Source organism: Lupinus angustifolius, chromosome LG04 (genome assembly GCF_001865875.1).
Source record: "Lupinus angustifolius cultivar Tanjil chromosome LG04, LupAngTanjil_v1.0, whole genome shotgun sequence".
Taxonomy (NCBI): Eukaryota; Viridiplantae; Streptophyta; class Magnoliopsida; order Fabales; family Fabaceae; genus Lupinus; species Lupinus angustifolius.
In genome coordinates this window covers 8,193,314-8,220,210 of record NC_032012.1, presented here as the reverse complement: position 1 = coordinate 8,220,210, position 26,897 = coordinate 8,193,314, and the positions used below count along the sequence as shown (strand labels likewise).

The 26,897-nt window shown below is 34.4% G+C and overlaps 2 protein-coding genes and 1 long non-coding RNA gene across 5 annotated transcripts; 2 read left to right on the top strand and 1 right to left on the bottom strand.

Moving 5' to 3' along the window:
• LOC109345507 (serine/threonine-protein phosphatase 6 regulatory subunit 2-like) lies at window positions 2,643–15,443 on the top strand. 2 transcript variants are annotated; one of them, XM_019584559.1, is made up of 19 exons: window positions 2,643–2,871; window positions 4,566–4,669; window positions 5,203–5,289; window positions 5,377–5,452; window positions 5,534–5,608; window positions 5,919–5,972; window positions 6,314–6,373; window positions 6,621–6,737; window positions 8,693–8,787; window positions 8,910–9,112; window positions 10,004–10,101; window positions 10,308–10,411; window positions 10,488–10,653; window positions 10,807–10,929; window positions 11,053–11,135; window positions 11,608–11,749; window positions 12,945–12,974; window positions 14,119–14,189; window positions 14,297–15,443. In XM_019584559.1, the coding sequence occupies exons 1-19, from the start codon at window positions 2,833–2,835 to the stop codon at window positions 14,925–14,927; spliced, it is 2,358 nt and encodes a 785-aa protein (XP_019440104.1). In that variant the 5' UTR covers window positions 2,643–2,832; the 3' UTR covers window positions 14,928–15,443. The 2 variants fall into 2 exon arrangements, with proteins under 2 accessions (XP_019440104.1, XP_019440103.1); XM_019584558.1 differs by having other exon boundaries at window positions 2,643–2,880.
• On the top strand, window positions 6,745–7,707 carry LOC109345509. The gene is made up of 2 exons (XR_002107420.1): window positions 6,745–7,319; window positions 7,479–7,707. It is a non-coding gene; the product is annotated as an uncharacterized LOC109345509 (long non-coding RNA).
• On the bottom strand, window positions 15,979–26,485 carry LOC109345508 (30-kDa cleavage and polyadenylation specificity factor 30-like). 2 transcript variants are annotated; one of them, XM_019584561.1, is made up of 8 exons: window positions 25,968–26,485; window positions 24,084–24,464; window positions 23,026–23,188; window positions 21,966–22,041; window positions 20,760–20,794; window positions 19,560–19,628; window positions 18,291–18,377; window positions 15,979–17,080 (listed from the first exon to the last, which is right to left on the bottom strand). In XM_019584561.1, exons 1-8 carry the CDS (start codon window positions 26,369–26,371, stop codon window positions 16,253–16,255), a joined length of 2,043 nt encoding a protein of 680 aa, XP_019440106.1. In that variant the 5' UTR covers window positions 26,372–26,485; the 3' UTR covers window positions 15,979–16,252. The 2 variants fall into 2 exon arrangements, with proteins under 2 accessions (XP_019440106.1, XP_019440105.1); XM_019584560.1 differs by lacking the exon at window positions 21,966–22,041 and adding an exon at window positions 21,855–21,942 and having other exon boundaries at window positions 20,760–20,870; window positions 23,114–23,188.

The following is a 26,897-nucleotide window of genomic DNA, read 5'->3' as shown; positions in this document are numbered from 1 at the left end:
ATGAACAAAAAGTTTGAGTTTGAGTTTGAGTGAACTTAAGTAAACAATTAAATTAGCTTGGGATGATTAGGGATGGCAATTGGTACCTAGATTTCCAAGTACCCACTGATAGTACTTCCAACAGGATCTGAGTAATAACATACCCAAAATCGTATGTACCAGACTCATAGTTGTGATGTTATATTCTTGTACAATGATATTATATTTATTAATCCAAAGTTATGAAGTAATATTATGGATGGAGACTGTGACGATTCTAAGATCTAGAGGTAGGGTGTGCAACATAGGTTAAAATTAAAATAATAAATATCATCAATTAAAAAAATATTGATGTCAAAATTACAAAATTTAAATATATTTAATCAAATAAAATATATATTTCATAACTAATCTCTATGTGATTTCATATTTTGAAATTGTTGAAATATATTTACTTCGTTGTCAATGTTGTTAAACGCTTCTAATCAATTATAAGTCACTAGATAGTTATTCATTCATGCATCTTCCATTCGATTACACAATCTATCTTTTACAATTTTCATAGTTGAAAAAACTCTTTTAAAATTGTATTGTTAACTTCAAAAAAAGATAAATTAATGAGAAACAATGTGTCTTCCACCTCTAATCAATCTATCTTAAGATTATTTATTCATTTCATAGAAGCAAATTCCACAGTATTATGTATATCAATGATATACGTCTCAAGTTGATTATCAAACATCATAAAATCAGTTGAACAAAAAATCATGTGGATAAAACTTTACAAATTCAATCAATTTTGTCATATCAAAACTAGAGAAGAAGTCAACTAGACTCAAACAAGACATACAAAGAAGCAATTGAGTATTTGTCTTGGATATTCAATTATGAAGTTCCTCGAGTTGCATATCTATAATATTATAAAATAATTCAATAAAATAATTCAATAAAATAATTCAATATAATAATGATTATTTATTTTTCACAAAGCATGTCATGTCATTTACAGAAGAATAAATTTTGGGCTTGTAGAATTTTAAGTATGAGTGTAATATATATGCAATGCTTAAATATTTATATTCATTGGATAATCTATCATTTATTTGACTTTTATTTTAAGAGTAAATGATGATTAAATATGGATAATGAATAATGCAATAATAATGTATAAAACTCTTACACTCTTAATATATAAATTTTTTCTCTATAAATAATATAGATTTTCCCCCCAAAAAGTTCTATGTAGGGAGATATTAGAGGTTTGATATGTTTTATTGTCTTATTCTAAATTATATGTTTTATTCAAAAGATTTATATTTAATTGACAATTTAAAATTACGCACTTATATTAATTATGTTTTATAATTGGTATTATCATTTTTTCTTTTTTTTATTGTCTAAAATAACATGCATGATTATAAGAACATGGCAAACATGTAAGTTGGTTTCATGTTTTTTATAAATATTTCCCGAGTTTATGGGTACCTTGAATCTGCTGGGTACTCAAGGACCGTGAGTAGCAGATCCAGTAGGTACCTACACGAATCTGAATTCCAAAATAGTTGAACATACGAGTTTGAGTAATGCACTATTTGACCTCATCCAAACTTATTGTCATCCCTAATCGTGATCCATTTTTTGCAAAGAGGCAAGGGTAGGGTTAGTGGGCTTTAGTTGCGCCTTCTTTGGAAGAGTCATATTTGTAGATATATTTTGGGACCCATATTTTTAAATTCAGACCACAACAATTTCTGAAAAATCCCATAACACTCTTTAGATGTAAGATACTTACATATCTAAATATAAAAAAATGATGAATGATAATATGACAACATGAAATTGGATACTTCCTAGCTTAGTCTTATTTATTAGTATGGCTCATTGTATTATTAAGTAAATATTCTTGGGAGCACATTTTTGTCATGAATTATAATTGATCAGAAAAATAATCAATAATTTTAACTTTAATATATTTTTCTCAATAAATCATAGCTCATAATACATGAAATAACCTATATCCTAAAACATAAGTCTTACTATTAATTTGACCTTATTTTTTCTTCTGAGTTGAGCATTAAAACTTATATAATACTCACATTTATGAGTATTTTTACTACATTCAATTTTAAGAAGCAAAAGTCAATGAATTAATGGCAGTAAATGTCTTGAGCCTGATAGCATTTCCATGCCCAAAAATGTTTGTCATACAAAAATTAAATTGTGACATTTTTATCACTATTTAAATTTAAACAATATACAAAAATAATACCCTTTTTAAATAATCAAGTCTATCCCCAAAAAAAACAAAAATTATCAATTTTAATATATTAACCTTCATTTGAGTCTAACTAAAATAGATATTTTGTAATGAAATATAATTAATCTATGTAATAATATACCGCCTTACCAAGAATTAGTAAACGCTAGTTTCACAAATGCAGACCAAAAATAATAATATTAAAGACACATTAATTAATTTCCCACAATTTTACATTCTAATATTCTACTCATAGTAATTAATTTCCAGCATATCTATCATCACAAATTATTTTTCTTTTAAAACACGTGATCATTTATTTCTGCCTTAATAAATAATGGCAGAACCTATTTAATTAATTAAAATAATTTATATATATATATATATATATAAATGAAGATGATGATATTCATCACTTTATTCCGCAATTTTGAAGCTGATTTTGCTTTTGATTCCTTTCGATTCGATCTGACTATAATTTTCCCTGATTCTACCTCTAGGTTTTGGTTTCTCTTCAATTTCCAAAAATTCATCCAATTTGATTTGGGGCTAAACACGCTAGGGTTTTGATTTTCTGATTCTTCAAGTAATTCATCATGTTTTGGCGTATGGCTGGCTTGTCTACCGCGTCTCCGGTCAGTTTTGAAACTCTAATTCTCGTTCCTAATTTGATTTTCAATTTAATTCACTCTATGTTGATCTTAGTAAAGTTTTTTAATTTTTAATTTTTTGAATTAGTCAATTTTTAATTCATTCTACGGTGATCGGAACTTTACAATGGGTTGCAGCTTTTGGCATTGTTGTGGTTCATCTGTGAAGTGTTAAATGAAATATGTTTTTGATACTAGTCTTCAATCTTATGTTTTTAATTGGTCATGATCATAGAGTGATACATTTTGATGTTTTTGACAGATTGTAGTTACTGTTTCATCAAGTTTAGAATTGAGAATTTTAGCAATCTTTGATATTGTAATGAAACTAATATTAGTATGATTTCAATATTTTTTTATCAAGGGCAATGTTGGGGACTTAAGAGTATGGAAATGATAATTGGAGCAGTCTAGTGGGCCCACGAGTTGTCTTGTTTGTGTCATGCTAGATGAGTGGTAGTGTGGTACTAATGTTTATCTGATCCATGTTGGTCATGGTTTTTAATGTTGTAAAAATAGGATAAAAATGCGGAGCTTCCATGTTTTAGTCAATAACTTTGATTTTTGGAGTGAATTGTAATTTTTCCAACCTTCAAAATGTTATAAATACAATTCCTTTTTGGTTCTAGTTTAAAAATTCCTTTCTTAGAGGCTTTTTTTCCACCTCTATCAGAAAATGGGTCTTTCCTTTCCTGTCACCTTGGAACATTTTCTCCTGACCCATTTAAAGGTTTTGTCGGCATAAGTAGGATGAGAACTTAGGGCAATGCTATGTCTGTGCAGTTGTATTGTGTATTTTGTTGTAGAGAAACACACACATTTTTAAGGGTGTCCATTTTTATGGCATGTTTTTAAAGTCATCTTGGCTCCATAATTCTTTTTTTTATATAAAATTTATAGTTAGGAGGACTTTCTAATCCATAGAAAAGAAAAGCACATTAGAGAAGAGGTAAATAAAAAAATAAAGTGCTCAATTCTTGTGCATAAACATGTGGGCATGTCCCTCATAATGATCCAATGGACTCGAAGCTATCTTTCACTCTTGTTCACGAAGGGTGATAGTAGGCTTCATTAGAGTAGAAGGACAGATATATTGTTTATTTTAATTATTTTGGAAAGCATTTGCGAAAGTTTTGCTAGTTGTCTGTGTAAAAATGCAGAGTAGAGATGTAGATAGATAACCGAATACATGAAGTATGAGACTATGTAGAATCTAAGTTAAGACTCCTGTGATGAATGATGGTGGAATCAATTGTACATGTAAGTGAAAGATGATAATTTGTCTTTGTTCCAAGTTTCCCACTATTTGAAATGGATGCCTGTGAACAGTACTCGTATTCATGTCGCGGGGCTAAGAATGGGAAATACTTGGTGTTTTACGACTATCCTGAATGGAGAAGGATTGGAAATAATGTTTTAGGATATTGTGGATTATGTTTGTTTTGTTTGATTGCCAGTTGAGAATGAGATATCAAATTAGTATTTTTGTCTGCAGGTAAATTGCATGGAACCTTGATTCTACACCTTTAAATTCTAGAGTATAATTTTGAAATACATTTTATAAACTGTTTCTTTTGGAGCTAAAACAGTTTTACATTTATTTGATTTAACTTCTAAAATGTAATTTAGATTCCTAGTTTTTGTGTGATTTTAATGTTTATTTGATGTTTATGTTGCAGGTGGAGACCATTTTGGATAGGGAGAATTTTACTTTGGATGACCTACTTGATGAGGATGAAATTATTCAAGAGTGCAAAGCTCTTAATAGCCGCCTTATAAATTTGTAATGCTCTACCATTTTCACTTTCAAGATGTAATTCTTATCAGAAAGTATTACTGCATATTTTCTAGTTGGTTTGCCTGTTCTGTTTTTGTCATGCAGAAGTTATCCCCATGGAAGTGAATTATAATAGTATTCATCATCCTAATTTATGATCTGAGCTTATGAATAAATACTCGAGTTAGTATTTGTAATAGAAATTTGCTATCCGAGTTTAGGACCGGCTATGCATAGCTTTGAAACATAGATAAAATAGGCAGGGTTTATGGATTCTTAAGTGGACAATTTCCCCCTGATGGAAGTAGAAACTCTGGAAATTTGTAGTTTTTTTATCTATTAAACACTAGAATATGTTTTTCTGCTCCCAAGGTTTAATTATATATCTCTTTAGCTTGGGTACTAGTTGCTTTGTTTGTTGGATAGCTTACTCCCTTGCTACTTCTTTTCAACCGTGGAATTATAATATTACTGACTGGGTAACTATACCTGTCTTAATTTATTTGGCATTGAATGAAGTATTATTTTGCCTGTTGCAGTTTGTCTGGAAGACCGCAGGTTGAACAATTGATACGATACATTGTTGAAGAAGCTCCTGCGGATGCTGAAAAGATGCGAACTTTCAAGTAAGTTGCTCAAATTAAGGATTGATTAAATTTGTATTTTGCTCAGTATTTACAGTTATACATGTTAATGCTATTATTCTGTAACAGGTTTCCTTTTATAGCTTGTGAGATATTTACCTGTGAAGTTGATACCATACTCAAAACTCTTATAGAGGATGAGGAAGTAAGACACCAGAACTTTTAATCCATCCTTTTTTACTTGTAATATTTTTTTGTAAGAGCTGACTGCATTCCTTCTTCGCAGTTGTTGAATTTGTTGTTTTCCTTTTTGGACCCAACTCATTCCCATAGTAACTTATTGGCTGGATATTTTAACAAGGTACCGATTTATTGAGATTCAATGTTCATGGCATGTTTGGCTATGCTGTAGAATTACTTCTGTTGTGGGTAGGATTGAGCTTGACAGGAATGAACTCCTTGACTTGAGTTACTTATGCTTTCTTTCACTCCAAAATTATTTGACTTCTTAACCAATTCTGTCTAAGTTAGTCAATACTTATGCTTTGTAATAAGAACTTAGAATTCTGTATAATTTTCTTTCCTTCTCTTTTTATGCAAGTGTATTCAATTTTTATTTCCTTTAACAAGTACAGTGACCCCTTCTAATTACTAAGTTCTCATGGTGCTAGGTAGTTGTATGCCTGTTGTTACGCAAGACAGTTCCTTTCATGCAATATGTTCAAGTAAGCCCACATCTACTTTTCAAGTTATTCTTTCAGAAACATCTTTCTTACCATGGCTCACATATGGTTATTACATTACATTGAACTGTACTGTGCAAATGATTTTTTCAGAACAAGATGCATTTTCATTTTACAGTGCTATTTAGTTGGACTGAAAACTGTAAATTTTCTTATTTTCCTTTTTTAAAAATGTATTATTTTATTATATAGTGAAAATTATGAAGTATCTGATATTTATTTCACAATTCAAAAGGTAAGGTATGAACTTTTCAGTGTTCTGTTATGCCTCCATTGAGTTGCAATTATCAGTTGGCTGATATTTTCTCTTCATATCTATCCAGACCCATCAGGAAATTGTGAGCAAACTTGTTGACTTGATTGGAATTACATCTATCATGGAGGTTGGTTTTTGACAAAATTTATTTCATAATTTAAATCCTGTATTCATTGGTTAATCTTTTCTCTTGTTTGCTCCATGTTCAAAATCTTTTGTTTTGCTTGTATTTGTTGATGATACACATGCATTGGCATTAAAAATGTTAAATCTTAAAAAACCATTTACTCTCATTAATGACTGAATTATATGTTTGCTTGCTTGTTTGTGTGTATTTGTAATTTAAGTCATATTTGTTTCTGTACTAAAACCAGGTTTTGATACGCCTGATTGGTGCCGATGAGCATATGTACGTAAATCATGTGGAAGCAATGCAATGGATTGAAGAGACTGATGTGCTTGAAATGATTGTGGACAAGTTCAGTTCTTCAGTAAGTATCATGTGGAAACTCAGATATTTTGTTAATATTTGTAAATTTAAAAACGTATTGCTCAGTTTTGATGGGTTAAATGTAATATTTTTTAAGATTATCTGTGATGTGAATAAGTAGTTTCACATGTGTATTTATACACCGTAGCTATGTTAATTTCTATGCTCAGGTGTGCCATATTATTTTTAAGCAAGTTTCATTAGTCACTGCCTTTTCCCCCTACTACTTTAGTTTATTCTAAACATTTTATGATAATAATTAGTGTTACTTGCACCATTCTAAATAATTATGGTAAAGAATGGGGAGAATATCATACCACAAGTCTATAGATTAAGATATCTTGGGTCAAGCACAAGATGATGGAGAAATTGACGGAGATGTGAATCACAGGATTCAAGTGGGTTATATGAAATGGTAGAGTGCTTCAGGTGTCATTTGTGTTAAAAAGCTACCATTCAAGCTTAAGGATAAATTTTACCGCACAACTTTAAGACCTACAATGTTGGACAATAAAATGTCACAAGAGAATACATGTAGCAGAGATGAGAATATTGTGTTGGATGAGTAAGCACATTAGACAAGGTGTTGGTTTAGTGGTGTAAGACCCTCCTAGATCCCCAGGATGACCAAAAAGTCAAGTATACGATTCCTGTGAGCGACACTTGTTGGGAGGGGCAGCCACACCCCCCGAAAGGAATTAGTTCCTTACTGAAAAAGGGTGAGGAGAAAACACTAGACAAGAGAGGATTAGAAATGAACGCATCAGAGGAAAGTTTGAGTAGCTCCTATTGTAAAAAGATGGTAGAGTCACGCTTTAGGTGGTTTCAATGTGTGTGGAGGAGGCCGGTAGAAGCTCTCGTAAGGGGAGTGGATCAAATGGAAGCTAGTTCAATTCCTAGAGGAAGAGGGAGACCAAGAAAAATCATAGGGGAGATGATAAAGAAAGACTTAGATCTTAATGCTTTGTCAATGAGCATGATTTATGATAAAGCATTATGGTATCGCTCGATCCATGTAGCTGACACCACCTAGTGAGATAAAGGCTTGATTGTTATAATATTTAACAATACTCTTCTTGAGTTATATACACCACTTATTTTCGAATAATGAAGTTATACCCTCATCATGTTTTTCTATATCTGACTTATATTCTCTTCAAGGGGTTAATTTTCTACTTGACAATTCTGTTTATGGAGTAATGGAATTTCATAAAAAAATTGAACCAAATCTCAATGTAGCATTGATTAAATCACAAATATATAAAATAAATAAAGATCAGCAAAAGCACTCTAATAAACTATGGAAGCATGCACAAAATCTTTACATTGAGAGCAAGCTATCATTTAGAATGAAATCATAAAGCATATATGCGATATGTCTAAACTGCCAGTGTATACAGGGGAGCTGTGAGTGACTGATTTCAGAGTTTGGGGATGTTGTCATTGATTAGTTTCAGTGTTTTTAATTGTAGTGAAGACTAAGAATATACAGCCTTGACAATAACCTTGTGTGCTCTAAGTGATGTATTTGGTTGGATTGGAATGCTCATATTTTAAGAATAGTTTGCCGTCAATATAGTGGTTGAGGTAGGATTGTTGTTAGGGCTTTTCTTCTCTTTGGTATTTTTACCACAGTTTAATCTATGCCATAGGATTGAATAGCTTTATTGCAGTAGTGAGCATTGTAACTCACTGTATATTTTTTGATCTACAGGAGGATATCCTCTCTTTTCATTATTTTTACTATTACTTTCCTTCAAAATTTCTCTTTTAAAACCATCAAATCTATATGAAAATATACATGCTTTAGGCAGCTCTGAAATTTGATATTTTCCTAGAAAACATTAATAAAAGAATGGTGCAAGTATAATATATGTAACCTTAATCTCTTCATAGAGAAGAAGATAAGGCCAGAAAATACATTCACTATACATTATTTTGGTGTGACTTTTACAGGACTGTCCAGAAGTACATGCTAATGCAGCAGAAACTCTGTGTGCCATTACACGATTTGCTCCAGCAGGGCTTTCTGCCAAAATCTCCAGCCCCAGGTATATCCCTCAGTTTTTTGGGGGGTGTAGGAAATACTAGGAATCTATCCTACATCAGTTTTTCATGGCCTAAAGTTGGTGCATCCTTTTCTTCTTTGGCTAATATCATATTCTATTTGCAGCTTTATAGGAAGATTATTTCGGCATGCTTTGGAAAATTCTCGCCCAAAATCCGTTCTTGTTAATTCTTTATGCGTATGCATATCTTTGCTAGATCCTAAGAGACATACTTCTGGAGCCTATCATACATATAACTGCCACATGACTATTGGATCCACAGTAGCTGCAAATCCTGAGACTGTTGAGGGCATGCTAGAAAGCCTAGGTAAGACTTCCTTCTTTGGCTAATATCAGTTTTTTTTGATGTACCAAAAAAAAATTAGATAGAAACTTTTACCATCTTGTTAGTAATAGTATTATGATATGAGTTCTATTTAATGTTAAATAGCTGCCATAGTGCCAGATTTCTGGGAAACCACCACTGCTGCCATGGTGTGGTAGCTTTCTCATGCCAGCTGGAGTATTCATGGTGGTTTTAGGAACTTAGGATACCGTGGGAACGGTAAAAGGGGTAATTGTGGTATAGCAGTTAGAGTGGTTATTATTTGTTAGAATACAATCGGGACATGAAAAATTAGTCTAGTTATAAAGGGGAATAAGAGGAATGATTTGATAAATAGGGGAGAAAGGGAAACCCTTGGAGGAGATTTCTCCTTGTTCTGTTCACTTTCTATTCATTCACTCATAAAGTTCGTTCTTTTCTTTCTCAATGTCTAAATTCTATTCTTGGGTTCATAACAGGTGACCACAATTAATGGTCATGTTGGGATGGTGATATGTTGCTACCAGAGCTTAAATGGCTGAGGGCTAAGATATAGATAGCCCTGTTTAGGTGTAGTTTGGAGTTTTATCGCCTCCTTTCCTCTATTGCATCTTTCCGTAATTAAAAAACAAAATTCATTCTTTTCAAGTAGATAGTAAACCATGCCAAAACGACGTTTACACTCACATCTAACATGTAAATTCATATTATACTGAATAGCGTGTTTCATTCCATATCAGTGGGTTCAATTCATAACTAGACTAGATTCATACTTTATGTTATGTTGCATTTTGATTCATGCGTGTTTGGGCATGCATGCTTGTAGGTTTTGTAACTTTGTTGTGGTTGTTTCAACCGGAGAAAATAAACACTGATCATGCTCTTATTCTGCAGGTGATCTACTGAAGCTTTTAGATGTTTCTTCTGCTGAAAATATATTGTTAACTACTTTTGGCAAGTTACAACCACCTCTTGGAAAACATCGCTTGAAGGTAAATTAATTATTTGTACTTACTGCGTTGCATTTATCTATTTGAGTCTGTTGGTAATTCCAGGATTGGTGCTACAGCTGTGAACATTTTTGTTGTAATACCACATCAGTGCCAGTTTAATATATTTAATATTCATTTTTGAAAGCTCTTGGAAAAAATAATATTGCAGTTTTGCTTTAATGTTAACCTTACACATGTTCTTTCAGGTTATAGAGTTTATATGGGTATTAGTAACTGTTGGTAGTGAAGCTGCTGAGAAGAAATTGATTGATCTTGCAGCAGTGCAAAGAATTATAGACTTGTTCTTTGAGTAAGTTTTGCAATTCTGTTATCTTGTGCTATAGTCATTTCATCCCATGCCCTGATGTACTGTTTCAATGTTGTAGGTATCCATACAATAACTTTCTGCATCACCATGTAGAAAATATTATAATGTCATGCTTGGAGAGCAAGAATTCTTCTCTCGTGGAGCATCTTCTCCGTGATTGTGATTTTGTTGGGAAGATTATTCAAGCCGAAAAGCATTTCACATTGGAAGCTGATGCAAACAAGGTACATGATCTTTTTTACCTTGAATTTATATCATTGTGAATTTATTTGTTTTTTCTTGTCTTTAATTTTTGACGATATCAATATTTTACAGTGTATTTTTTAGGATGGATAAATATTTCAATATTCCAATGTGTCTTTGCAATTTTTATGCAGGCAACAACTCTTGCTGAGGGAAAATCATCTCATCGAATAGGAAACATAGGACACATAACCCGTATTTCTAACAAACTTGTCCAGTTAGGGAATAACAACAGTGTGATTCAGGAACATCTACAGGTCTGTTACTATGTCTCTATCAAGTTTTGTGGTAGGACTTTTTGAGTGTTTAAACTTCTATTGCTGTACTGTTTGATACCTATTGATCAATTCTCTTCATTTTCAAACTTTTTAAATTGACAGGGAAACACTGAATGGAAAGATTGGTATGCAGATATTCTATCAAAGCGAAATGCTGTAGAAAATGTCTACCAATGGGCGTGTGGGTATGTTTTCTTAATTAACTAGCATCCACTTTCTACCTGTGGCTAATCGGCATTCACACTGTCTGAACGAGACCTGAAAATTACAACTTTGCAGTTCCTTTTGAATGAAACTGTACATTTTAGAATTAGGAAGTTGTTGTATACCATGGGTGGTACTGTAAGGGATGTGCTAGATACCTTTAAGACATGAGCAGAATTGCATAAGTTATATGCTTGCAGATTTGTCATGTGAAATACATGTTTTGAAGCAACAACATCCTTGCATGGGGTTTGAGCTTTGACCATAATCTTGACCTGTTGCTGCAAAAATCTCATCATTGTTGGGGTTATGATATTCCGTAGCAGCTTCATTAGTTGAGTCCAGGAATGGGTTATACCTCTTTTATGGATAACTTCAGTATAGCTCATTACATGTGATTTTGTATATGCTTTAAGAGGCTCATCTGATGACTTAACTTTAATTGTTTTGCAGGAGACCAACAGCATTGCATGACAGGAATAGGGACAGTGACGATGATGATTATCAGGATCGGGACTATGATGTTGCAGCCTTAGCAAATAACTTAAGTCAGGCTTTCCGTTATGGCATTTACAATAATGATGACATTGAAGAGGTACTTTCATTTTTAAGGAGCACCTGTGTATATGCTGCTTAACATGCCTTTTGTGTCTCATTTTCTATAGATCTCATCGTAAAAGTAGACAAATTTGGAGTTTCCATTGAGACTAATTGAAGGTTTATTTTATCAAACCTCAACTGTAATTGATTCCTGATGTGTGTTGCCTGTATAAGGCTTTTAAGGTAGATTTCGTCCAAATGACTAGTAGATATTAGAGTTTAGTAATACATTAGACTATTCTAGTTAATCCATATGCTCTACACTATTCTAGATGTTCTAGAATCTAGACAAAGCAAGTACCCGAAGCAGATCAGATTCAGTCAGTTATGACAATTTAGAGTTTTCTGAATTTCAAATCTCTCATTTCTCTGTTTTCCATTCTCACCTTACTTAATTTTCTCGCAAATTCTCTCATTTTGTCAGGTATCAGGTACTCTAAAAGAAGTATGTGAAATACTAGCAAAAATGAATTGTGTGGGGGTTTCTAGTATTAGAGGTTTAACTGAAAATGTAATGGCTCAGTTATGGGTTAATAATGACTTAAGAATGTAATATCTCAAATCTTTTTGTTAGGTAGTAAAGACCACTAACCATATCAGAAAGCTATTTTTAAATAACTTATCTTTGCCATACTAGACAAAAAAGAGTAAAGTGTAAAGCATGTAGTAGGTAAAGCATGTAGTCATGCTTTGGTTTTTTGAAATTTGCTTGGCTTTCAGGTGCTTTTATAGGGATTATGTTGCTTGCCTAATGTTCTCAAATTCTTTAACTTAAGCTGCTACTTTTTATGTCAATTTACTCTGCAAATTTTGTCCAACAAATAACCAATTTGTGTTTATTTGCACATTTTACTTACGGAGTTTGGTAACCACTTTCTTAGTGATCGGTTTTACTATCTTTGTTTCCTCATCATTTCATAACTATTATGTTTTGTTAATGAATAACCAATTTATGCTTTTTTTCACATCTTAGTGGCTGACTATGACTTTCCTCATCACTTCATAACTTTTCTGTATTTTTTTAGTAAGATCAATTTCTGATGGCTCTTGCCAATTTTAGGTTTTGAAAACTCTTTGATTATGATACTGTTTTATGTACTAATGGTTTGTTACTCTTTATTGCCATGATTGTCATTTTATGGTTTTAGTCATTGGTTCGCAATTCCTGACCTGTATATCTTATGTTTCAGGTTCATGGCTCCCTTGAACGAGATGATGAGGTAACCTTTTATTTTCCTCTTAATGTGGAGTCTTGGGGGAAATGAATTTATAATTGATGCGGAAAGTTAATTCTTGGGCAAATTTTCTCCTGTAAAAAACTTGACTGAAATGGAAAGAGTAATCTGATTACATTCAATATTTGTCTCATTAGTATACTAGTATATAAACATGATTTAAGATAGAGTATTATGATGCCGTTTGGTCCATGTAGCCAACCCCACCTAGTGGGATGAAGAATTGGTAGTTTTACTATATTAGTATCAAGAAGGATTCGCTTCACTAGTACATTGTTGTTGCAATATGCTGGCGTTAATGTGTGATCTGTTTCCATATCACGTGACATTAGCTAAAGACCACCTGTCCTTTCTAATGTTTAAATTTTTCTGGAGGGTTCTTGAATTGTTGTGATGCTTTTGATATAGACCTTATTCCCATAGTAAACTCTTTTCATTAAAAACCTTTTAAGAAATTCCTTTTATTGTAGTTTTCACTCATTGCTTGAATTAGTTAAGATGTTCATAATGATAGTGGATATTCTAAATCAGAAAGGGACTAAGAAGAAGAAAGTCCTAATTAAACTATTGTTCAAGGAATTGAATAAATTAGGAAAGGAACAGTATGCTATAGAATTAACCTTTTAGTTTCAAAGTGAAGGGAAATTGAGTATATATCTGGTGTTCATGAGCACAGGAGCAAGAGATGGATTTGATACCAGGTTCCCAAAGATATTTTGCCATCATCAATTTCATCTGTACAAATTTTGCAACAGGAACTACTTGTCTGCTTGATTCTTTTGAATGTAATATCACCGAGCGTTGTTTATGGGTTATGTGCATCCCCTTCATTTCATTATTGATTAATAATAGATTTTCTTATATTTTTGGTCTCCCACAAGCCCACTTGGGCGTGTCTGATGTCGTAGCCCTGGCCACAAGATGCTTTCAATGCCCCTACTTAAAAATTTACCCACATGAAGTTCAGGTTGCCAACATGAGCCACACCCTGTGGTTAGATGGTGTTTTAATCCAACTAGTCTGCAGTAGCAGCACATGATGTTTTTCTTTTTCTTTTCTTGGGTGATTTCTCGTGCTTATCTTTATCATTTATGATCATAATGAAGCATCTTATGTATATGTTCTGCAGGATGTCTACTTTGACGATGAATCTGCAGAAGTTGTTATATCTTCTTTGCGGTTGGGAGATGACCATGAAAGGCGAGTGGTGTCCCTGAAAGTTGTTATATATTCATGACCTCGTGTCTGTTGTAAGTTCTTTAATTCTTGCTATACATATACCTGATATGTTGGCTTGACATATGCAGTGGCTCTCTTTTCACAAATTCCAACTGGTTCGATTTTGAGGATGATAGAAATGAAGTAGCCAATGAACGCTCAACTGGTTCCGTTGCTTCTCCATCACCCAATGCTGAGGAGGAGGGTGCTATGATTGCAAGTGGAGATGGTGATGTTGTTACTGGTGGTGAAGATGAGGACTTAGCTGACACAGCATCATCTTCGCCCGAAGCAGAGCCAAAATTAGAACAAAGTGGAACTGATATACCGGTTGAGTGGGTTGAATGGAGGGAATCTTCAGATGCCAATGACCCTTCTGATGTTTTGCTCAACAGAGAACTGGAGACAGAATCAGAGAAGAATAATCCCGATACAGATGAACCATCATCTCCATCACCCGTTGCATTAGCAAAGGATGTAAACATTGTTGCTGAGCCATTAGCATCATCTAGTGTTGCCTTAACAAAGAATGAACCAGTTGCTGCTGAACCATCAGCATCCGTTAACGAGAACCCAAGTATTGAAACCTCTGAGCCAACTCACACAGGAAATGAAAATCCAACTTCATTTACACCCAGTTCTGCGAATGAGGCAGTGGCTCAAGTTGGAGGAGATGACAACAATGATACAACAGAGGTCAAAAAAGAGGTCGCAAATTAGTAGCAAATGTAAATTCCTGTGAATCCGCATCGGTAGCTATGCAACATATTAGCCAGGTGGGAAGATATATTCTGGAGTATGGCTAGGCATAGTATTTAGGACCTCTCTGCAGCTGGTTTATTTTCATAGGAACACTGATTTTTTACTCCCACCTACTTCTGAAGCTTTTTAAATAAGGCTTTAGCTCATGCCATTAGTAGCTACTGCCAAATTCTTCACCTGTCCATATCAATATTTAGTTTATCCAATTAGGTGTTACTGATTTTTTCCCTTGATGTTTAACTGTTTATACAAATACATCTCGTTGTTCCAAGTGTTTAGGTATGGAAATAAGTTCCTTGTCTGACTTGTTTGTTCGGTCGAAAGTAACCTGTGATGTTCCCTATTGAATGGGAAGTTCATTCACTATCCAATTGTTGAACTCAAACTCGGGTTATGTCGATTTTTTAGCATTGCAAAGCTTGATGGCATTGCTGATAGAGATTTGTTTCAAAAGGCATGCTGAAAATGAGAGAATAAAAATGAAAGGGGTGATTTGTAATTATGACTTGAGAGGAATAACATTTGTTACGGATGTTATATTTGACCTTCAGATTCTGGAACTTGTAGTTGTATTGATATCTTAAAGTATTGTATAAGTTTTTTTTCCAAATCAAATTTAGAGCAGACTATCTAGTACAAGATTTAAGGAGTAGCACTGAATACTCTTGCATTGGCGTTTTTTGTGTTGCAGCATTTCACAGACATGTTAACATTAAACAGCTGAACTCTAGGACCCTATAAACGAAAGAAAAGCATATAATACAAGTAATTTAGACGATCTTGCATTATTATTTCATTCCTAACTTCAACTTTTCTTGTAGTTCACTATTAACTATGCTACTTTTATCTTGCATCTAGCCACACAAATCAGACAATCATATTCGAGCTGAGATATCCAGCCATCCTGCTTTAACTAGTGCCACAATCGAAATGCTTTGCTACATGTAAACCATCCCACCTTCTCATTGAGGATGAGGACTCTATTGTAATGATCACTTTACAAATACTCAAATAAATAGGTGTAGTAAAATCTTATGAGTCTCTACTAATTTTCGCCTACGATCGCATTACATTAACAGTAAATGCCCGATGAACCATATGTAAAAATTACATCACCGATGAAACACAATTGTTAAACTTCTTTTCTTTTGTAGAGCATCACAGGTCTCATCATTTCATTGAAAATAAAAGCATTGGAAACTAGAATCCTGGTTAGTCGATCATCAATATGTTGTTGCTTGGTGAAGGAAAATGCTAGTGATCAAAGCTTGTGTTGGCATCTTCTACGCGTCCCTTTTCTTTTTCCCCTCTCCATGTCTTGACCGTCTTGGTGCTTCATCCTCGCTTTCACTATCTTCGTTCTGATCATCCTGATTTGCCTTGTATCCTTGCTGGTATTGCATGTCATCATCAGGTCCGCCAGTTTGACTCTGCATGTCCTGACTCCTGCCCTGCTCTGGTCCTGAGCCGTGCCTATCGTTCCGGTCATTAGTTCTTTGATCTCTTTTGGGGACCCGGTTGGCATTTTGAGGTGGGGGCGGGGGTGGGGGAAACATTGTAGGCATGTTGACTGGCCTACCACCTCTTGACGGATTTCCACCACCAACCCCCATTCCTCCCATAAAGGGAGGGCGTCCGGGATTCATCATCATCCCAAACCCACCACCAGGAAACATCCCAGGTTGTGTAGGTCGCCCACGAAACATCATGGCTGCTGGGGGCCCTCCAAAATCACCAGAGAACCTAGGACCAAATGGAGCAAAAGCACGGGGCCCCATACCGAAGAGATCTGGCATACCAAATCCATCAGGTCCATAGGGTAATCCATCACCCATCATTCCTGGGTTAAAACCTGGCATTCCAGGCATAGGTCTGGCTCCACGCCCAAGAGGCATGTGAGGCGGCCACATCATGCCTCTGCCCCTTCCTCTGCCTTGACTAGGTGGCCCAACACCTTGACCAAAGCTCTCCTCCTCTTCGTCACTCTCTTCCTCTTCTTCTTCTTCATTGTCTTCAAATGGTACAATATCTGGATTTTCTCCTCCATTATCTGGATTTACTCCCTTTGCTTTCTCTTCTTCTCGTTTAGACTCTGCTGCAATTGACATAGCCTGCAATTATTATGAGAAAGAAAGCTGAGATTAATCCAATTCTTAAAGCATTACAGTTGAATAGTGCAGTTTACTCCCAAATCCATCCATTAAAATAGTTAAGTCTTCTAAAAGCATTACAGGTCAATAATGCAGTTTACTCCTAAATCCATCCATTAAAATAGAAGTCTTAACAGATAAATAAACTTCACAAATAACCGAAGTTATAATAAACTTAAGTTGTGTCATTAGGACACTATTATGAGGTGATTAGGAAATTCTTTATAGTCAAGTTAGAAGTTACTTCTAGTGCACCCAAAGTTATAAATGTCTTCTCATAGTTTTAGCATAATTAAACATAGGTTTTAGTGTTTTGATTATTCAGAGTCTAACTAGTAAATATATTTTAGATTTTCCCTCTATATTTTCCCTTTTCCTATCCAACAAGCACTGGTGATTATGGAAATAATATAGCTTCAATATTTGACCCTCCACAACTTCGAGAAAGGAAGCCCGTACTAGCATCTGTTGTCCATACTCAGCATAGGTTAGTTTTTCAATCTGTGTTGACCAATATCCATGATATTAGTTGGCTATTAAGGAGATTCAGGACAATGCCCCTGATCTAGCATGTTAACTTTATCTCCATAAAATTTCTCTAACATGCAAAAGGTTCTACATAGATTTCTAAACCACAAGGTTGCAGCCTCTTTCTAAGAGAAGTGGCCTTGTCCCACAGCAAAGGAAGAAAGAGGCTGCTCACAGAAAATTTCCAAAAAATATACCTATGAGCTTTTACTTTTCATCTGTATTCTCATAGTTGTTCTTACTGCTCTCTTCTCTCACGACTTAAGGCTGACAGGTTTTGACAATATGCTAGTATTGTCACGCCATTGAACCTTTCTTAATGAGTGTACTGGGCAGAATTAAATGATGGTCACCAACTCACTGGTGACAATGTTATCTGAGCATTGTGCATCTTTTCAAGATGTTTTAATTAGCAGATCAGGTTAGACCCTCAGATTATTGATACCAACCTAATGATTACATTTTAAAAGTTTCTTAGCAAGAAAGCTTCACCGTATATAAGAAAACACAAAATCACAGAAACCCAGAGCTACTCAATTTCCAACAGCAACAAACCAAATCATTTTATTTTTCTCCATCCATAACTATCTCTAGCAGTTTCTATTCACAGAAACAAGACGATGATGATTCAAAGAGAACATACCATGAGCTCACTGTCTGGCTCCAGATAAAGCAAGGATGCTAATTGCTCACCAATAGAGGGCTCCAGCTCTTGACAATCTCTACTTATCTGCAATTATATAAGTGGAGAATGTTTTTAACCCAACATGGAAGCATCAGACAAGATAAGCAGTGAATTAGACAGACAATTTGGCAAATAAACAAAATGAACACATATATACATCAGATACACAAAATGAACAAAATGTGATGTGACTTCACCATTTGATATATCCCATTTTCTATATATAGTACACGCACACCTACACATAAAAATGGCATTTCTTCCATTCCTTGAGTAGCTATAAAATTTAGGAACACTAAAAAATGATTTGTTTGTTTGGTCATGTCATCTACTATCACTATCGCCTTTTGCAATTGTATGTCATTAAGATCTAACCTAAGTTTTTTCTAATGGTAAAACACCCTAAAAATTATTCGTTATTAGTTTCCATAATTGGCATGATTCCAAACTGAGTAGCTAGAAATCAATATTCTGTCGCATCACAACATTGGTAGAGTGGCTAGTTTAACTGAAGCATATCAAGTGAGAACACATGGTTATTGTGCAAAATGAGAACTAATCATGACCATTGGATAACAACTAATGATTGAGATTATTTCATTTATTAAAAAACCCATGTCAAGCCATTTTTTCCTCTTCCTCTGCATTTCTCTTTTCACTTTATTCCCCTTTTCCACCGTAAACCCCAACGCCAGTTGCAAAAAATAGGTTTGAGAGAAATCAAGGTACTGAGGTTCCAAATCAAAAGAGGAGTAGCCAATTGACTCATGACAACCAGAGAGAAATGAGTCTCTGATAACATATCAAGGTTCCATCTCAAAACCAATTGGCAATGAGAGGAATAACCCAACGTGTATATAAACTACAACATGTATCCAAACACACACATATATAGATATATCAACTCTAACTTGTTCAAATGCCAAACAATTAATAAACTCCATCTGTTTATATATTTAGGTAGAAGTAGGATTCCCTATTGATTGGTGATGCAAAATGGCACTGAAAAGAGCCAAAGTAGCAAAATATAAAATATTAACCAAGATAGTATGGTAAAATTCGAAGTATAGCTACTAGGGGAGGTGGGCCAGGCTATCATTTTCGTTAGGATCATATAAACAGCAGCATGCATCAAACTCTTGCTATACTCAAGAAGGTACCTAGTCAAGACTCAAGAACAAAGCAAAATAACAACTATTTCTACGCTTTAATTAGATAACATAATACCTTCACTGGTAAGTTCTCATTGTATGGATTCCGTAAATGGCGTGTTTTGTGGAACGACAGTTCACATAACTGCAAATAAGAATAAAATTAGACAGAATTTAATTTAATATACAAAATTTCCCAATATCATCACAGTTTTCAATACTGGTTCATGACTGAATTTCATCCCGTTACCTAATTTGTTGGGGGATAGAAAAATTATTATTATATAAGAAGAGTAAATAAAAGAAAGGACAAAGAAAACAAAAAGTAAACACGCCATAAGAAACCACCAGACAAACGCATCCAAAATAGAAAAAAGAAAAAATGAGACCACAAGTCAGTTACCGAAGTTAAGAAACAATGCTTGTAAACAGTTTCAAAAAAGGGACCTATTATACTATTACTTAGTTTGACAGCTGTTTCATGAGTTGTTTGAAAATGATTTCATTTGTTTTCATTTCAGATGAAAGGCTGAACCTTACTACTGAACGGAGTTACTGGCCAAAGTGTATTTTTATTATCACAAAAAAGAAAAAAAAGTAGAATCAAATATCTAAATGGCCATTAAGAAAGTTGGGAACCACATGAAAATGTGAAAAGCAAGGGTACATGAAGACAAAGTTAGAGAATATTAGTTTTTTTTTTCTTTTCTGTTACGGTGAAAGTGAATCACACGTTATAAATTTATAATGACACCTATGGGCTACAAAAAGAAAAAAAAAACTGAAAGAAAAAGAAATAACTGGAAAACACAAGATTCCACAACTTCTTCACCATATGAAACTATAAAAGTAGTAGGCCATGAGAGAGTAGATGGGAAAGAATACTTCAAACTGCAAACTACAAAAGTAGTACGTTTACAAAGTTTATGATCTAGGTTCTCACAAAATAAGTTCCCTGGTAGATGTTGAATAATAGCAACAGATAAAGGCAGGTAGTGGATGATCATTTTTGCAGTTAAGAGAATGATTTGGTATGAGACGTTTGATTAGGTAGAGGCTTGAATGATACGAAGTCAGCAAGACACAAATGCGCGGGAAGAATTTTGACAACCTTTATGAGAATAAAACTGCAACGTGTGCATAGAAGAGGGAAATAGAGGGTACAAAATTCAGACAAGAGAAACAGCTTGCTCAGTCAAAAGTTTCTTAAAGGCCATTGCCAATATTGTCATTCACAGAAAAAGTAACTCGTGAAAATTAATAGAAGTTTTAATACCTTTAACCATTTAACAGAGAAATTCCGCCCGTAATGTGCAGTTCCATGAGCATATTTCCAGTTTCCCCCGGAAACAGAACCACCAATTCTGGATGTCATCTTTGCACAACCCTGCCAAAATATAGGAAAATTTAAGTCAAGTGGCTTGGCCACACCCGAAGAAAAGACATGGAAGGGATCTGTTTCATTTTCTTCTTAAAAAAGTAGCTTTTCAGTCCTCCATTCATAAAGTTAAAAATGTTAAGTGATGACTGGCAGCATTTAATTATTTGTGTCAAACATAAGGAGTAATATATCCTTCAAGTAACGTATTAGATACACAAAATACAAATCTGAAATTATATGAAATGCCCTTGTTGTGGAATTAAATTATTAGCAAAATACCAATACCAAAATACCATAAAGGGAACATCATTTATTAATGATATTGAATAAGAAATTGTCACATTAATTTTTTAGTTCGTTACAAATAGAGTAGATCAAATGGAGGACAACTTAGATGAAGGACTAAGAAAAACTCTTGGTAAACCTATTAAAAAAATATTTAGGTCTAAATAGCCTCTCGAAAGATTTGTTTATTAATAGAGCATAGTGACATCATTTGATCCATGTAGCCAACACCACATGGGGAGAAAAGACTTTGCTTATTGTTGTTGTAGTAACCGAAAATTTATTAAGGGAAATTCTTTTAACCTGCTATTTTAAGTTTCACACCCAACATGTTTTCAGATAGGCCATCCGAAAGGCATTTTTTATTTTCGGATAGGCTATCCCAAATTTTTACACTTTCAGATAGCTCATCCAACGAGTGAAAAACATAAAACCCTGGGTGCGAAAAGAACTTCCCATTTATTAATGCTAACATTGGCAAGCGATTTCTTAAACCATAATTGATCATATAGTAAGCAACCATTATTCAAATCTATTAATTATTTCGACCCATGAAGTCGACCACACCTAGTGGGATAAAGGCCATTTCAAAAGGTGTGGAATATTTTCAATTCCACCTGTCATTTTGACAGCAATGTGACCCGTGATCTAAATCTGTAAAATCAAACAAACCTTGCCAAGTGATATGCAAACTACAAAGCATACCTGGAAATGTCGAGTTCGATTGACTGAGAAAATCAATATCACATTTTCCACAGAGTCAAAAGCTTCATTTAGTTTGGATTCGTTGCTCCTTTGAGAAATTCCGCCCGTAATGTGCAGTTCCATGAGCATATTTCCAGTTTCCCCCGGAAACAGAACCACCAATTCTGGATGTCATCTTTGCACAACCCTGCCAAAATATAGGAAAATTTAAGTCAAGTGGCTTGGCCACACCCGAAGAAAAGACATGGAAGGGATCTGTTTCATTTTCTTCTTAAAAAAGTAGCTTTTCAGTCCTCCATTCATAAAGTTAAAAATGTTAAGTGATGACTGGCAGCATTTAATTATTTGTGTCAAACATAAGGAGTAATATATCCTTCAAGTAACGTATTAGATACACAAAATACAAATCTGAAATTATATGAAATGCCCTTGTTGTGGAATTAAATTATTAGCAAAATACCAATACCAAAATACCATAAAGGGAACATCATTTATTAATGATATTGAATAAGAAATTGTCACATTAATTTTTTAGTTCGTTACAAATAGAGTAGATCAAATGGAGGACAACTTAGATGAAGGACTAAGAAAAACTCTTGGTAAACCTATTAAAAAAATATTTAGGTCTAAATAGCCTCTCGAAAGATTTGTTTATTAATAGAGCATAGTGACATCATTTGATCCATGTAGCCAACACCACATGGGGAGAAAAGACTTTGCTTATTGTTGTTGTAGTAACCGAAAATTTATTAAGGGAAATTCTTTTAACCTGCTATTTTAAGTTTCACACCCAACATGTTTTCAGATAGGCCATCCGAAAGGCATTTTTTATTTTCGGATAGGCTATCCCAAATTTTTACACTTTCAGATAGCTCATCCAACGAGTGAAAAACATAAAACCCTGGGTGCGAAAAGAACTTCCCATTTATTAATGCTAACATTGGCAAGCGATTTCTTAAACCATAATTGATCATATAGTAAGCAACCATTATTCAAATCTATTAATTATTTCGACCCATGAAGTCGACCACACCTAGTGGGATAAAGGCCATTTCAAAAGGTGTGGAATATTTTCAATTCCACCTGTCATTTTGACAGCAATGTGACCCGTGATCTAAATCTGTAAAATCAAACAAACCTTGCCAAGTGATATGCAAACTACAAAGCATACCTGGAAATGTCGAGTTCGATTGACTGAGAAAATCAATATCACATTTTCCACAGAGTCAAAAGCTTCATTTAGTTTGGATTCGTTGCTCCTTTGAGTTGCCCATACTCCTTGTTGCACAGATAACTCAAGATTTTCACGATTGCAACTTTTAACAATAAAATACCTAAGGTTTTTAGGGAAGAAGTATATCAGTCTAATTCATATATGTAAGATAATAATGCTTCAATTGAAGCAATACTTATATAGGATGAATACTCTAAATTTGAGCACGAATCCCTCATCAAACATATCCATCTTTCACTTCTGGACCAATACATGATAATGTAGTAATCTCATATTGGTAGCAGGCAGTTTATTAGAATCATGCAGTGGGTAATAGTATTTCACATTCTAGCCACAGAGGATCAATACCATAACAATATTTGTCAGTAATAGAAGATGACTTGATAAAAAGTGAAAAGACCAGAACACATATAATAACCTAAAAGAGTTATAATGTTAGTTATGAAGCTGCTCTGACTTTTTTAACCTTAAACTTGACAACCTTATTCTTTTCAGATACAAACTTCCTTCTCACTTTCAACATGTCAAACATTACTTTACTTTTTTACATTATGGACTGCAAATAATTTCCTGACAATAAATTTTATTCAACACTAAGCAATTAAGAACTTGATGCTTAGCTTGTCAAGGTATCATAGTTCCACAATGAATTAGAACATAGAAGCAAGAAGAAGGACTTTGTACGGTTTGTCCAATTAAGTTTAAATCCTTGAAAGACAAAATTAGTGATAAAGAACATGCAAGAAATCAAATAACATTGATACGAGTGAACAGGCAAATAACAACAGAATCAAATATATGTATTGACTGCTAAGTTGATAACAGTAATTTTAGGAGATACTAACTACACAAGGCAAATGTTGGCATAATTTACCAAATCACAATAAGTTTAATATGTTATATTCACCATGCTTATGGTATTTATATAACTGCATGGACATACTAACAACATATTTCACCTAGCCCGATTATAAACTACAAAACTCTGAACAGACCTAGATATTCCTTGAGGTAAAGGGGTTGCAGTTCTATTGGCTTGGTTGGTCTGGCCATTAGCAGGACTTTGCATTTGGCTCTGGTTGACCTGCTGCTGAGACTGTTGAACTTGTAGCTGCTGCTGGGCATTACCTGGCTCTGCTACCAATGGTTTTGCAGCCACGCCTTGATTTGTAGAATTAACTCCTTGAGGAAACTGAGATCTTTCAACTTGTTGATTATAGCTAGCACCCCTTTGTTGGAAAAATTTGTTGGGGCCATTATAATTATACAAATGTTGGATCTTTTGAAGGACCTCTTCAACAGGAGGTGGAGGTCCAGGAGATTTTGCATGTCTATATCGGCAATCAGGCCCATTGGGACAAAATCCTAACTTGTACCTGCCCATGCAGAAATATAAAGATATTAAGATCACATACATACATGTTGATAATTATATCATAAGCAAAGAGGCTAATGTCATACAAATAGAAGTAATCAAACATAGGATGCAAACATTTTTCTTTGATAAGAGAGGGAAATGATTAACAGAAGAGTGGGGCAAAAAGTAATTAAATGAACATAACAGCATAATAGCATGCCGTCCTAGACAACGCTGAAAAGAAAAAAGGAGGAGAGGATACATAACCCAAGCCACATCAAACATATAATCCTTCGAACCAATACTTTTGAGTACCCATCAAAGAAGCTCCCTGTAAAACTTCATTACTCGGAAACAAACTCATTCCCTCAAGAAAAATGCACCAAAATCAAAACTATCACAAACATTGTGCACAACTCTGCAGAATCTAACCTACCTTTCTTTCTCAAAACCCATGAAATAAGTCATGAAGCACCTCCAATTGTTTGGGCAAACCCACTGCTTAGAAAATATGCCAAAGATGTCATTCACAAAAAGTTAAGCATGTAGAATGGAATGCATACAAATAAGAATAAATATCCCGAACATTTGATCTCTTGCACAGACACTACTTTCCAAGACCCTATTGAAACTTATAAAATAAAAAACTGTCATTTACAATATCAACATCTTTCACATACCATGGTGAGTACTCAGCCTCATGGTATGATCTATCAACAAGGGGAAGTGAAAACAAACTTTTGATTCATGAATAATGACATAACTCACCAATGAGCTTGTAGCTCAGTTTGAAGTAATGATCCTCAATTTGCACTAATGAGGTTAATGACATAAATAGTCCTAGTGTATCACTAAAGCTTGTTGGCCCTGTTGATAATGAGCTCGGCTCCCTTAAGAAAGGCCCCAGATCTGAGTCTTGTGAAATAGGAAAAAAATGACTAGGAAAAGTTTTGCCCCCTTAAATGGGTTAGCCCGAGTCTAAAGTGGTTTCCACATAATCAGACCAAATAAAAATGGTCTTAGACTCTTAATGAATATGATGGGCAATTTGTTATAGTGCACAGCAACATCATAGAAATCAGAAACAAATTATGAGGTAACTTAAACATGAAGAGACAGAAAAATATTTTGTGCCAAACAACTTAAGAGCGTGTAATCCTTAATCCCTAACACCGGTCACTAAAAAAGCTCACAATCAAACAAAGAACAGTGCAAGCACATAGCGTCAGGCATCAGCCACACCACAACAAGAACAACAAAACCTTCTTTTCCTGAGGTAGGGTACATGGACTAAACAAAGTCATAATTTTCAAACTTTCTATGATTCTATAATAAATCATATCTAAAGATAACAATTAATATCTAAATCTCTCTTAATAATTTGCCTATACAAAGCTCTACATAGCAGGTCGTGAGCTTGGCTAGGTCAAGCAATCGACAACCAACCTAAAACTTCGTCGAATCTCGATACTCAATCACACAACAAAAAACGATTGAGAATGAAAGAGAGAAAAAAACATACATGTTACACTCCTTGATATCTTCATTGGTGTGTTTATAAACACAATCCTGCTCCCGGCACTCTCCATAAAGCCGAAAAAACCGGCACACCGGCATCCTCGCCTTATCATACTGATGAAGGAACCCGCACGCGTCTCCCTTCATGCACAGGCTTCGAAGCCAATGCCTGCACACCGTCTGCCGGAAGCTCCGCCGCCCTTGGACATTGGCGGAGGGGTGGTCGGAGGCAGAATGAGGGGTTATGGCGACGGCGTTGCCGTTGGGAATGGAGGAAGCGACAGAAGAGGCATCGTGGTGGATGAGAGGAGCGGAAGAGGAGGGGACGGTAGTGGTGATGGAGGGGAGAGGAGCGGCGTCGAGAGTGCCCTCGAAATCGAAGTTGAGGACTCCGTCGGAATCCTCCATTGAATTTGAATTTGGAGTGAATTTGAATTTGAATTTGGAGTGAATTTATTAGGGATTTGAAGAGAGAGTGTGTGTAAATGGAGGGAGTTTCTCACTGTGGGAGGAGGAAGGAACCCAACATAGGAGGAGTTACACACCTTTTACATTTTTATTAACAAATATTCATTATAACTTCACAATTATCATAACATTTATAATTAATTTTGCATTTAAAATGGTCTAAAACTATACTAAATCTCGGGTATTGTAATAAGACAAATATCGAAAAGGTTTGTATGTGAATGATACTTGTTTGAAAGGGTAATTGCACATACAAAAAATATGTTTTACAAAATTCAGATAGGTTTTCTATTAGAAATATTTTGGTTATTTAAAAAAAATCAGATATGTTTGGACCAATAATAAGTATTTGAAATCTAATTCAGCTAAACATTAATTATAAAAAAGTTTATGATAGAAAATCAAGTTTACATAAGTTTTGAGGTGGTTAGGAGTGTGTGAAATTAAATCAAAGAAGTTTCAACAA